This window comes from Uloborus diversus, chromosome 7 (genome assembly GCF_026930045.1).
Source record: "Uloborus diversus isolate 005 chromosome 7, Udiv.v.3.1, whole genome shotgun sequence".
NCBI lineage: Eukaryota > Metazoa > Arthropoda > Arachnida > Araneae > Uloboridae > Uloborus > Uloborus diversus.
Window position 1 is genome coordinate 35,898,328 of NC_072737.1, and position 13,197 is coordinate 35,911,524.

The window sequence follows — 13,197 nt, forward strand, 5'->3', positions numbered from 1 at the left end:
TTACTTCCCTGAAATTCAAGTTCAAGGAGGTGAGAAGTCAGAATAACCAGACTAAGTTTTTGAAGCAAAATCTATCTTTGTGTGTTTTGACAAAAATCTCCCAACTTCAACTATGGCTGAAAATATCATGGAAAATAAAATTTGATGTCATTACTGCCACTTGTTAATGAGGAATCGCATTTTTTGTTTAGGTAACGAAGCTGAGAATTTATTGTGTGACATGACTTCTTGTCTTACTTAAACAAACTAAAACACAATATTGAAAATATAAATATACTAAAAAAATTAGTATTTGAGACACTTCTGAAAGGAATAATCAATGAAAAAAATTAATAAAAGTATATACTTTTAGTTAAACAAGTTATTAAGCAACAAAAAGTCACACAAGGAGTGTGACATGTCACGGAGGTGAGAATTTACATGTTGTGAACCAAAAATATACTAAAATAAAAATTATTATTAAAAAATTGTTGGCTGGTTTAAATAGATATATATTTGATGAAATTAAAAATCATTGTAAAATGAATTGTTCCATAAAGTTTTTACTGTAAAAGGCGTGTGACAGAAAAGTTACACTTTTGAAGAATGCCCCATATACGTTAGTTCCAAGAATTCATAATAAAGCTTTAAAAAGGTTCATGATGACCACAAAATACCAATTATTTCTTGATTTTTAAACCGGTTGTAAAATAGACAATAGTTAAGATCAAACTAAATTAGGAAAAGATACTTTGGAAACTTATTATACCAATTTGGATTATCAGAGAGTTACTCCGGGGTCACGTTAACCCTACCCATCATTATATCTACAAGGATTATTATTTGCGTGTGTATTACACAAATGCGTAAATAAATAAACACAAAAAATGGATCTTTACATAAAAAAATACTTAACGTTAATTACATTTATATTAAACGCATTGCATTAAAATTTAAAATAAAAAAGTTCTTCAGTGTTCTTTCTACATTTTTCATCTCTCAAGCACTAAAAATGTGGGAAAATATTACATATTCAAAACATGCATTCGATTACTTAATTTAATTAAAGAAACTCTATTGAATTGCAAAATCGATTTTTGAAGAAATTGATATCAAAATCTCAAACAAAGTCGTTTAAAAAATCCACCTTATTTTCCTTTGAAACATTTTTCCCCTATTTTCAAAAAGCAAACCTACGGACAAAATCTAAATCCTAAAATGGAGAGAGAGAAGTTCCTTATTCTCATTTCTATTTCAAACTGAAATATTTTGTATTAAATCACATTTCCAGTGCAATGGGAAGCTTTCAGTTGATAAGACCGCCAATTTTCTTGGAAAATGAAATGTCAAGTCATGTTTTTTACAATATTTATCACAATAGTAATTTTGAGATTACAAGATATATTTCATATTTTATTTAGTTCTCCGATATTCTTACTTTTCTTCGTACAAAACATCTTTCTAGCTCTGCAAATAAATGGAAAAGTTACATGAATCAGTTTTGATCCATGCTTTTATGAGAAATTTATTTGTCAAAAAGATTGGCTCTTTTCAGGGAAAAGGTTTTTGTTGTATAACTTTAATGTTTAATAAAAGCAATAGCATTTTATATTCTTTACTATACTTTCGGGAAATAAATTGATATTGGCTTCCCGTAAACAATGTATGATGGAATAAATATATCTTTAATTATAGTAATTGAATTTCAGCTCTAATTAGCTAAAAGAGGCATTTGACTATATTTTATTTATTTATGTTCGTATTCGCCGTTATCTAACAAAACTAAGTATACTTTTTGCATTTCGTTGTACTATCCACGTGCGACTCGCGTAGGAGAAAATAACAATTTTAGCTGTTGTTCATTTATATTTTTGTTTTTTAATAAGGATAAATAAAGTGTCACATTATTTCATATTATCTGCAGTTGCCAGGAAGGAATGGCAGGACTAGTTTTAGCAGTTGTGCATTTCCAGTAATAAATATGATTTTATATTAGTTTTATTTTTCACATTAACGTTAAGGAGCTTTATGACTTAACTTACGCAAAGAACTAAAGTAAGCTTTACGAAATATGTATTACTACGAAAATTTGTGCATTTAAAGTAAATAGTTTCAGTTTGTTCAGTAAAAAAATCCGATTAGTTAGTCTGTAAGAGACAATTTTAGCAACAAAAATAAAACGAACCCTTAAAAACATCCTGAAATTTTAAAATCTATGTTTTAATTAAAATCGCGTCATCATTTTTAGTCCATTAAGCTAAAATATTTTTTTTTTTTAGAATTTCGTTAAAATACGATACGGTACTAAAAACCTAAGAACTATTAATCTATGTTTTATCAATATTAATTTAGGGTGCTTAAAATCAAAACTTAAGAGTCCTATTCTTTGTACACATGCATGTTCCGATTTGCATAACATACTTAAAAAGTTAAAAAAAAAAGAATTTTGATATCTTGAATTAATTTTGTTTTTTGCGATCACGAATTACCATAGGACCCTGCTCGTCGGATTTATTGTTTCTAGAAATGGCTCCACTCCCACAGTATCGAATTCTTTTATATCGGACCCTCTCGACATTACACAATTCTCTTTATATAAAAAACAGCATCCAGCATACAACAAGCTACCGCGAACGTGTCCTTCTATCTGAACGGGGCTTCCATGTCCTCTGGGTCCAAGGGCCTTGAATATGTCCCTCCTCTTGGACGGTAGCTTGTGTGTAAGTGTGTATTTGCGTGTACGCGTGTGTATGTGTGTATATTTGTGTAGGTGTGTGAGTTTAGGCTTGCGTATGTGTAAGGTATGGACGCCACAGCCCAGAAGGAGCGTATTCCGGTGGGCGGTGCTACTGGTAAAGGCCCAGGACCAGAGAATCAGCACCTGGATGCAGTGGTACTCGCAGAGAACCTGAATCCAAAAATCATAGGAACATCGATTTTGGTCAGATGAGGTATATAAGAAATTCATTGATTAATTTAAAGAATATCCTCGTAGAAGAATAGCTTTGAGTGAATACTATGTCAATGATCAGGATATCTAAACTCACTGCAGAGCAAATTTTCGGAAATTCATAAAGTTTTTATGAGAACATACGAAGAAAAGTCTTTTAGTAAGTTACAAAAGATTATACAAAATAATTTACCTTGATTAACACTTGGAAACAATGGGGTCGTTTCCAAAACTTTAAAAGTATTTTTTCTGAAAAAGCATGCTTGAACACATAGAATTTGACATTTTTTTAAATAATTTAACAGTTTAATATTTTTAACAATAATTTTAACCGGTACGCAGATTCAATTTCATTTTTACGCTTCCGCACATGGCATCATAAGTGTGGAAATCCCATTTACTAATGCCATTAGCGCAAAGAGCAATATTTAACGCGCTTCTTTTTTCACATGTACTGGCAACCATATGGTTGATAGCAAGAGTAGAGGGCAGTATTCAATTCGCTTCTTAATTATCATAAGCTGGAAACGTGGTAGACAGCAATCCGAAGCATTCAGCAAGCCAGTAGAATAGCGCGCCAAAGTTCATTACTTGTGACGTCATTAAGACAACGCCTTATTTGGAAAATTGGACATTTAAAAAAATTAATTAAAAACTCAATCTTATTTTTAAAAAAGTGTTTCCGCGCCCATTATTATTATTATTATTATTTGTTCATTCTATCAACTTCAGTGACTAAAAGTAATACTTTTGACTGATGGAAACAACCCATTATTATTTTTCCTTTTAACCACCATTTGCGTTGGTGTATTAATAGCATCATTTATATAGAGGTTCTATTGCAGTGGTACAAAATAATTTGGTTTTCTCTCTGATCCGCAGTATGCCTTTATATTGAACATCGTCGTCAACTGCAAGTTATTTACCTCAAAGATAATCTTTCAGTGGACCAAAAGGATGGATATCACTTGGGGACAAGTTTGGGCTGCAATTTTAGACGCTTCAGTACTGAAGTCATCTGAAATAAATGACGACAATATTTTTTATACACTCCTACTGTGGTTGAGTTATCTACACCAACCGTGTTAAGCAGCTGGAATTGGTGCTAAGACAAAATGATGTGGTAAAAACATCAGCGTTGCTTGAAATTATGTGAAAAAATGGTAAATTATTCTTTTATTATCGTTCGTGACTAATTTAATGGCTTATACTCGTATTTAGACGTTGATTTGCAACAAAAAGTTTTCCATTGAGTTTCCGTTTGAGATGCATGTAATAAATACACTTCTTATAAAGATGAATTGTTATTGAATGATTATTGAAAAGTAGCACCTATTTCATCTAAATTTTATTTTTGTTTCAAAAATAGCGTTTTAATAAAACTCGAATATTCAAAGTGAATTCATTGATATTTATTTTTATTTCTTTGTTTATATTTCGTGCTATTTTCCAATCTCAACTCAGTTGATGTTTCATACAAATTCCAAATACGTATTACTTTCCAAAAAATCAAAGACTATAAATTGGAAGCACAATAGATAGTGGAATTTCGCTCTGTAAATCTTTCACAATAGATGATTTATTCAAACAGACAATCGGAGGCTATTTCTATGCTAAAGAATTCATAGTACGTCTGCACATTCACTAAAGTATCACAAAGGAAGATTTCCTACTCTTCCCGTTGAGCAACTTTTTATATTTTATCTGTCTATTTATTTTTGTTTGCGTCTGAACTTTTAATAAATATGAATTGTAAACGTACGTTTAGACAAAAACTTATTTCAATGAAAAATGATAAAAAATAAATAAAATCAAGAAGTAATGTAAACAAAGCACAAAATGTCTAGAACATGCTGTCAGGCCACCGATGATGTAGAAAGGCGAAAATCCGGTTTGCAAGCGGAAACAGGGGTTTCTAGTAGCTTCCAGGCATGCCAGTTTCTTTTAGATATGTGTTATCCTGTAAAATAAGCAGAATCACATTGAAATGAACGAAACAAATACATCAAACCGCAAGCGACATGAATTTCAAATTATCTGCAAATGCCTTACGAGTAAGGTTAGATACATATAAACTAACAAATAAGTTTTGCATTTTGCTAGGTGTTCACTAACAGTTACGAATGCATTAAAAAAGGGTTTAGCTATTTTATACTTAAGCGTTGTGTTGATTTCTTAATTTCAAATTTTAATTTTTCTTGGGTCTGTTTTCAAACCCTTCTATGCACATCTGAGACCTTTCAGTCACAAAAAATGGAAAAAAGAAAAAAAAAAACGAAATTCTGCATAGTTGAGCTGTCTGTTCGTATTATCAAACATTTTATCAAAAAATACGTTTTTATTGGCACATTCATTCCCTCGTTTATTATTTTATTAATTTATGGTTCGATTATTAATTTATGTTACAGTACAATCTTGTTGGTCCAGACTAACTTGTATTAAACACTCCAGAAAATCAAAAATTGCGATAATCCGGTTAATTATTCCAGGCCCCACAATGTATGCCTGTAAAAAATTTTTAGGTCCAGAGATTTTCTCTTTAGAGACTTGATCTATAGGTGTTCTAATGTGAGAATATCTTGGGTAGACACGTGGAATCCTGCGCAAAATAATTTTACAGGCCATCAAAGATAGCGGCCATTTTGGTTCACTTGCTCATAACGTTTTGCGAAACGTGCGTGCCTATAAACTTAATTTTAGTTTTGAACTGCGGTTTTTGGCGCTTAGAAGTCAATTAATGTAATGGTTACGTCATAAAAGCCGCTCTGGCTATTTCCACAATTTTTACGTGAGATATCTCTGACGTTTTTGGGTCATTCTCCAAAACACGTAACTTTTGAACGCAAATATTTGTCAATTTCGAAACCTTTTGTTTTCTTTTTTTTTTTTTGGTTTTACATGAAAGTGTTACCTACAAGAAGTAATCATAAACAATGGCTCAGCGATGTTCCAATTATTTTACTCACAAATAAAAGAAAAAAATAAATAAATGGCTTGTTCATAGAAATAAAAAAAAAAGAAAAAACGTTAATTATTTAAAAATCGAGGCCAATTTAATATCAAAATAGTAATTTTGTTAATTGTGCAAGCAATCAGCTATTTTAATGATTAGTGGGAATATAATATTAAGCTCTCTTAGTTAAAGTACGGCTTGATTAGTAGTTTCAAAAAAAAAAAAAGTATTTAGTAAATTTGAGGATATATTGGCAATTTATAATTTTGGTAGAATGCCCATTATTAATGTATTTCTCCTCCATCATTTATTTTCTGCTCAGAAATAATGACATTGATAAGGTCTGTCACGGAAGTGAGGAATTTTCCATTAATATAGGCCTAATAGATACATTTTTCAGGGAAACATTTCTTTTCTGCAAAAGTACTTGCTGCTGCGATTCGCTCACAAAAAGCTTCAGGATGCTCTTTGCTCAAAAGATGAGGAAAAAAGTCAAATAAATATTCAATCGCTACGCACAAATATCGAAAGCTTAAAAACAGTTTGAAGTTTTTGTTAAGGGTTGTAGTAACAAATCGCAACTGTCCAGGTATTGGGAAGTTTTCCCTTCACTGGTATGACTTGTAAAAAACTTGATTATTGTCGATCGCGAAGAAAATTACAAATTATACGTTCAAACTGTTGAGTTACTGTTTCCAGTCCTTCGTGAATTTGACTGTATCAATTATCTACTATATGCAACATGGTACATAGAGAGAATGAGGGAGCTAGAAAATAAGTGTCCTTACCTGTTGAAAAAATTCATTCCAGGTAAATTTGTTGTTAAAAAAGAATGGTAAATTCAATGCTGTGAAGCCAGACATGAAGTTGAAACGGACGATTCAACGGTCACGAAAAAGAACCGGAGGAATTGCAGGATGGACGAGAAAAGTATGTTGCCGAGTGGTATCATGAAATTTTAATGATATGCAATGTGTTTCGTGGTCTTACTAATTCTCATTTAGTGGATCACTGTGAGAGTGTCCCGCATCATTATCTTTATAGGCAATCGTAGCCAGTATTTTGATGAAAATGTCAGAAGAGTTGTTGATTTTATGTATCAACATAGAAATCCCCATGGGATTTCTGAAACAGTGCAAATTGGCAGCTTTCTCACTAAATAACTTGTGAATGGTAGTGTTAAGATTCGCCTTCTCAGTATCATGAATTATTGATCAGAACAGTATCGCCAGTTTAAGCACAAGACATATGTTGCAAAAACCAAGAAATCGTATGATTTACTTTCGAATGTGAACCTACCATGCTTTGATGCGCACAGTTCTTCACAAAATATCACTTCTAAGCTAATAGAAAAGAATCAACTTTCACAATGGTACAGAGACATAGAAATAGCGAAAGAAAAGGGAGAAAGCATTGAAAATATTAGCTCATGACTTGTTTCCAACGAACACATTATGTGATGGTATTTCACCTGCCAAGCTAAATATTATCTCTAAGCACAATTGCAGAAATATCTGTTGCCAGAACATTTTCTATTTAGCTAAGTATCCCTTATGAAAACTGCTCTCGTTATCTATTTCATGTCTCTAGTCCGCTAAATAAAATGAAAACTTTTGGAGAAGTTATCAGCAATGTTCTGCACGGATCCATTTCTGTATGCTCTTTTTATGAACTTCATGTTTTGTTCGATTGCTATTTTCAGCATTCTGTGAAATAATCTGAGAGGATGAGATGGGACTCAACTAAGGGCACTATAAACCTTGATGTAACTGACAGAAAAAACACCAGAACTTTTTCAAGTAGAACAATTATGGTCATCAGCATCAAATAAGGAAAGTTTACAGTAACTCTTTCGCAAGGAAATGGAAGAAATGTCTAAAAATGCTGCATTTTCAGCGATTGCTAGCGGCATAATAGTTAATGAAGAGTTGCAATCTGCAATATTTTTCACAGAAGATTTGAGACGGATCATCGAAGAACTTCGTAACTCATTAGATGGAGCGGAGCTGTGAATTGATCCACATATTTACTGGGCTGATCAAAATGATTCAAGTGATTGTGGTTTCAAATGATACAGACGTCGTAGTGCAGCAACATGCAATGCAAAAATAGATACAGTCGGACCTCGATTTAACAAATTCATTGGGACTGAAACTTTTATACGTTAAATCGGAGTGTGAACATTTTTTTTTTAAAAATCACTTACCTTATCTAATATCCCTAATAAGCAACTGCGCCAAAATATCCATAATTAGAAAGTTTACACTTTTTACTCAGCATTATACGAATTATTACACGCTAGTTAATTTGAAATTTTAATCTACTGAGTAATAGATGTTTGGGACAAATCCTTGATACTTCACTCGAAATAGTTATCTTTCGAATTTATGGAGAGAAAAAAAAATACTGGGTCTTTTGAGATATGTTTTTATAGTTTCCAGGCCATGTAAAGCATCTGAAACAGTAAGTTTTAATGGAAGTTTCACTGTCGCTTTCAGCATCAGAATCACTATTCGTTGGTTGCCCCCTCGACCTCGCTCGTCAAAAATTTGGCGATTCCGAAAAAAAAAAAGAAAAAGGAAAAAAAACTTTTTCTGATGCTGACAATATGGATGTAACATTTAGAAAACAATCCAATATTTCCTAATTCAAATTAACAAAAAAAAATTTTTTTTTTTGGCTGAAAAATAATTCGTCATTTCGAGGTTTATTATTCGGTAAATAGGGGTTTTTGTCTTCATTTTAGTCGAGGAAAAGGAAAACTTCGCTAAATTGGGAAATTCGTTAAATAGAGGTTCGTCAAATCGGGGTTCGAATGTAGTAACCTTTTTTTACAGTAACTAATCTTGTATTTTACATTTATTATGTTATTAAAGAAACATGTATGTGATAAACACGAGTGTAAACTGGGCATTATAGGAGCTTTACTAACTTTCGTACACTTTTTAGTAACTAGAGGTTAAAAAAAAAATTGTCAGAGATATCTCCACGTAAAATTGTGGAAATAGCCAGAGCTGTTTTTATGACATAGTTAATACATCAATTGACTTCCTACACCCCAAAAACCGCAGTTCAAAACTAAAATCTAGTTTACATGGCACACACGTTGCGAAAAACGTGATGAGCAAGTGAACCAAAATGGCCGCTGTCTTCGATGACCTGTAAAATTATTTTGCGCAGGATTCAACAGGTCTACCCAAGATATTCTCACATTAGAACACCTACAGATCAAGATTCTAAAGAGAAAATCTCTGGACCTAAAAATTTTTACGGGCATACATTGTGGGGCCAGGACTAAATGTGGGTAAAAAGCAAAGCAAATCCTTGCTATAAAGACTTACGATAGTGTAAAAAATGAAAAATATTCAAAGCTTTAGAAGCTTATATAGAATCTTATGATCGAGCATAGTAAATCATAAGTTAAATAAATACAATTGTGTTGAAAAGGTAAATTAGAAATGGCACTATCAAAAAGCACAAATTTGCAGACTACTGTAAGCACTTGATTCGGTTTTACAAAGAACGCCTTTTTCAATGCAAAAGAAATTACTTTATGGATGAAAAGACATCCGCATCCTGCAAATTTGATCCATATATTTCTGATTTTTAGATAAAAGAAACCCGGATAAACGAGGTTATCTTATACTGCAAAATTATTCCTTCACTAACTTAAAAATATTTTCAAGTAAAACCATGAACCATTCTTTTCAAAAAAAAAGAAATGTACAGGTGAAACTATTTAAAGTAAAACTTAAAAGTGACGCTAATTTTCCCAGGCTCAACTGTTTCGCCTTCAATTGTAATCTTCAAAATTTAAGTTCGTTTCTAACGGCGAATGCAAAAAAAAAAAAAAGAAAGAAAGAAAGGAAAGAAAGAAAAAAAGCTTTAAAGTTCAGTTCTAACAAAGAGAATTTCAATACATTTTAAATAATGAATACCATTGCTAAGGGGGGGGGGGGGGCTGTACTTTTTGAAACATGGAATTGATTCTGACGTTTCAGCTTTTATCATGGCTGCATTAAATTCGTTTTAAAGCTTCAATCTCTACTTAAAGATACAAGAAAAATGCTTCTTTAAGTGCTTTAGCTCTTAAAATTTTATAAGAATGGTTAAATATTTTTCAAAGATATTCATTTATCAAAAAAAAAAAAAAAAAAAACAAGCAAGAATGTTTGCATCTGATTGAATATGTCGTGTTTTTCCCTTTTGATTTCGTCACTCAATAGTAAGCTACTTTATCATGATTGTATTGATTTTATGTTAATGGTGCCAACCATTGAGAAGAAATAAAAAGGAGGGAGTAATATTTTTATTCCTTGAACCAAAGACCCCAAGTCACGTGATAGATTGTAAAGCAAAGCATTGGAATAAATCAGGTTTCTTTCTCTAGTTTGACGCAAAGCATGTCAACCATTCGTCGTTGTAGAGTCACATAACTTAGCATCTTTGCCTCAGCTTTTGCCAAGCCAATGATTAAACTTCCTCCCTCCTCCCCTTTATTAATTCCTGCTCTAAGGTACCAACTATTTTTGTTACCGGGGACCGCATCTCACATTAAGATGAAAATCTCGGTCCCAAACAGAAATGAAATTCCAGTTTTTATTTTTCAAAAATCTAGTAAGCATTAAAAAACATGGAACATGACAAAAAAAAGAAAAAAAAAACATGGATAACATGGGAGAATTTTCTGACTGTTGAAAATATTACTGTCATTGATTGGACGTCTTATATTTTAGAAATTTAAGCGCTATATTTTTCGATTTTTTTTTTTTTTTTTGAAAAACATAATTTTAAAGAAAAAAGTTATTATTTTTTTTAACACTTTGCCGCAAATAAAATTTCATGTTGTCAACGCTAGATTATTGCCTTTAGAAAAGTAGTTTTATATAATTAAAAACACAGCTATCGTAAATTAACTTCTAAAAATTTTAAACAATAGAAGTAAAAGCAGCTTCAATGTTTTAAAAATAAAGAATCTAATTTCAGGTAAAACTTTATGAGCGGTGAGAACTTATGGGTGCGAACAAAGTGAAAAATTTCAGTTAAAAATTTAAAATAATGTAAGTTACAAAAATCGATCCATCTTAGTTTCTTTCGTTTTAACGCAAATTTCTTTATATATCTCCCCAGGTATAAGCCTAATCTTCGAAAAAAGCATATTTGAGAGATCTTTGCATTCTAAAAATAAATCTATGTTAAATGTTAGGGTTTGCCAAAAAACGACTCTTCCTACTTGCATAATCAGCAGCAAAAATAGTATTTTTATGATGATATTTCAAAATCCAAAGTTTGACCTTAACGATAAAAACATGGAATGACTTTTTTATTTTGGACGACTAACATTTTTTCTTTTCCGTGTTAATTACTTTTAAGAATATAGCTGTGCGTCTGAGGAGTCTTACTATTTCTTTGATGCATAGATTATTTCAGTTTTATCAAATCCGTACTGAAAATAAAGGTTTTATCAAAACACAGGCTAATGTAATGAGGTGCGCAACTCAGAAGAAAATTTGTACCTTAATTTTATATTATCTATATCGGTTAAATCGCTATTTTTTGCACAGCTAAATTTGATAATTTACTTTAGTTTGTAAATGTAACTGAATGGCAACCCCGTATCGCTGACATGTAAAAATTCGCACTGAATCTAGTTCGCTAAAAAAAGTATTTTGTACGGTATGTGTTTCATGGTCTTTATGCCTGCTGTGTATTTCTATGCGTTGGAGTTAATAAATTATAATTCTTTGCTACATTCTAGACCATGCTTGGTAATAAACTAAGGAAGTTCTCATATTTAGAAGCATCTTCATCAGTGGTAACGCTAACAATCTTATATAATTAAGAACTTTTCTCCGCACACACCCCACCACTTAGCTGGAAGCCTTAGGTTCATATAATTAAGAACTGAGCCTATGTATCTATGTCCGAGTTACTTCTCCCGAACGCCAGTGAACTGACCATCCAACCTGGTATCGATAGATCCGTAATTTTCACGTATTTATGTTTGGCTATTTAACATAATCCTCCGATAATAATTAGCGGAGATATCAATTAAAACTATTCATTAGGATACTTCGATTTCGACATAAAATCCGTAATTCTTTCCTCCATTCAAATTATTATTCAGTGCTTCAACTCAACTTTCCGCAGCAATGCTTTTATTAAAATTTGTAGCGGTGAAGAAAATCATTTAAAAGAAAGATCTGTTGCCATTTTTCGTCTCGAATATGAGCAAATAAAATTCTGCCTTTCGTTCTAAGGCTTTTCCTGTAATCGGGGGACTTAAAATGTTTCCTTTTTAGGTGTTTTTCCGCAACCTGCAGCTAAATTTTACCAGTTTTTTTTTTTCCCCAAGCCTGTTTGTTGAACAGGCGTCACTTGACATGACTTTTATATTCCAGGTAGACCGTGCAAAGCCGAGCGACGCAGCTAGTTTGTAATTAAACAGTGAAAATATTCTTAAATGTACAGTTATTTTTAACCCAAAAAATATTTCATAACACAAATTAGGTCTGGTTAAACCTTAAATGTATTGTGTTTTATTATTTGGCTACGTATTCAATTCAGTCATCTAAAATTCTAAAAGAACAAATTGATACTCTGTAGTTGCCAATAACCAAGAATATACTCACTGAAGATGGTAATTATTCTATTTTAAACTTGTAAAGGCACTAATCTGATAAAAAACAAAAAACAGATTTTTTTTCTTTTTTTTTTTTTGACATTTGCAAGGGTAGGACTTTTCTTAGTTAGTGTACTTGAAAGTGCCTACTTCTTTTAATTCTACGACAAATAAGAACTACTTCAACTTAAATATTAAGGCATATTTACAATTTATGTCCATTTAGTTTTTTTCCCCTGAAGTCTTTATATTGCCAAGTATTTCAATTGCCAAAGAGCATATTTTAAAGTGCTTTCAAAAGATTATACATCTAGGGTTTATATATGTCAGTCAAAAGGTTTTTACTAACAACAAATACCCCCCTGTTGTTATTTAGATTTTTAAACTATATAAACAAAAAAGGTGGTAATTAATCAATCAAAAACTATTTTCATTGCTTTATCCGAGAGCTAAATTCGTTAATAGAATAGTGTCTGGAACTTTCAGTATTTTACCTGAACCCAACTCAATAAAAAAAGGATTTAAAAAGAAGCAATATTGCTGCTATTTCATTTTTTTAAAAAAAAGAAAGAAAACATCTCGGCAAAGAAGTAAAAATAGGCAGCATAAAAGAGTAAAAATAAGCAACATTAACATGTAAAAATAAGCAACATAAAATACAGCAACATTAAAAGTGCAAAATTACAATATATT

The 13,197-nt window shown here is 31.6% G+C and overlaps 1 protein-coding gene across 1 annotated transcript in view; it reads left to right on the top strand.

Annotated features, from left to right (window-relative positions):
• The first annotated feature begins 2,782 nt into the window (after window positions 1–2,782).
• The window catches only part of LOC129226654 (uncharacterized), a 99,178-nt gene continuing 88,763 nt past the window's right edge, over window positions 2,783–13,197 (top strand). Inside the window, exon 1 of the mRNA XM_054861285.1 lies at window positions 2,783–2,872. Within this exon, the coding sequence (XP_054717260.1) occupies window positions 2,783–2,872 (90 nt within the window). The remainder of the gene's footprint in view (window positions 2,873–13,197) is intronic.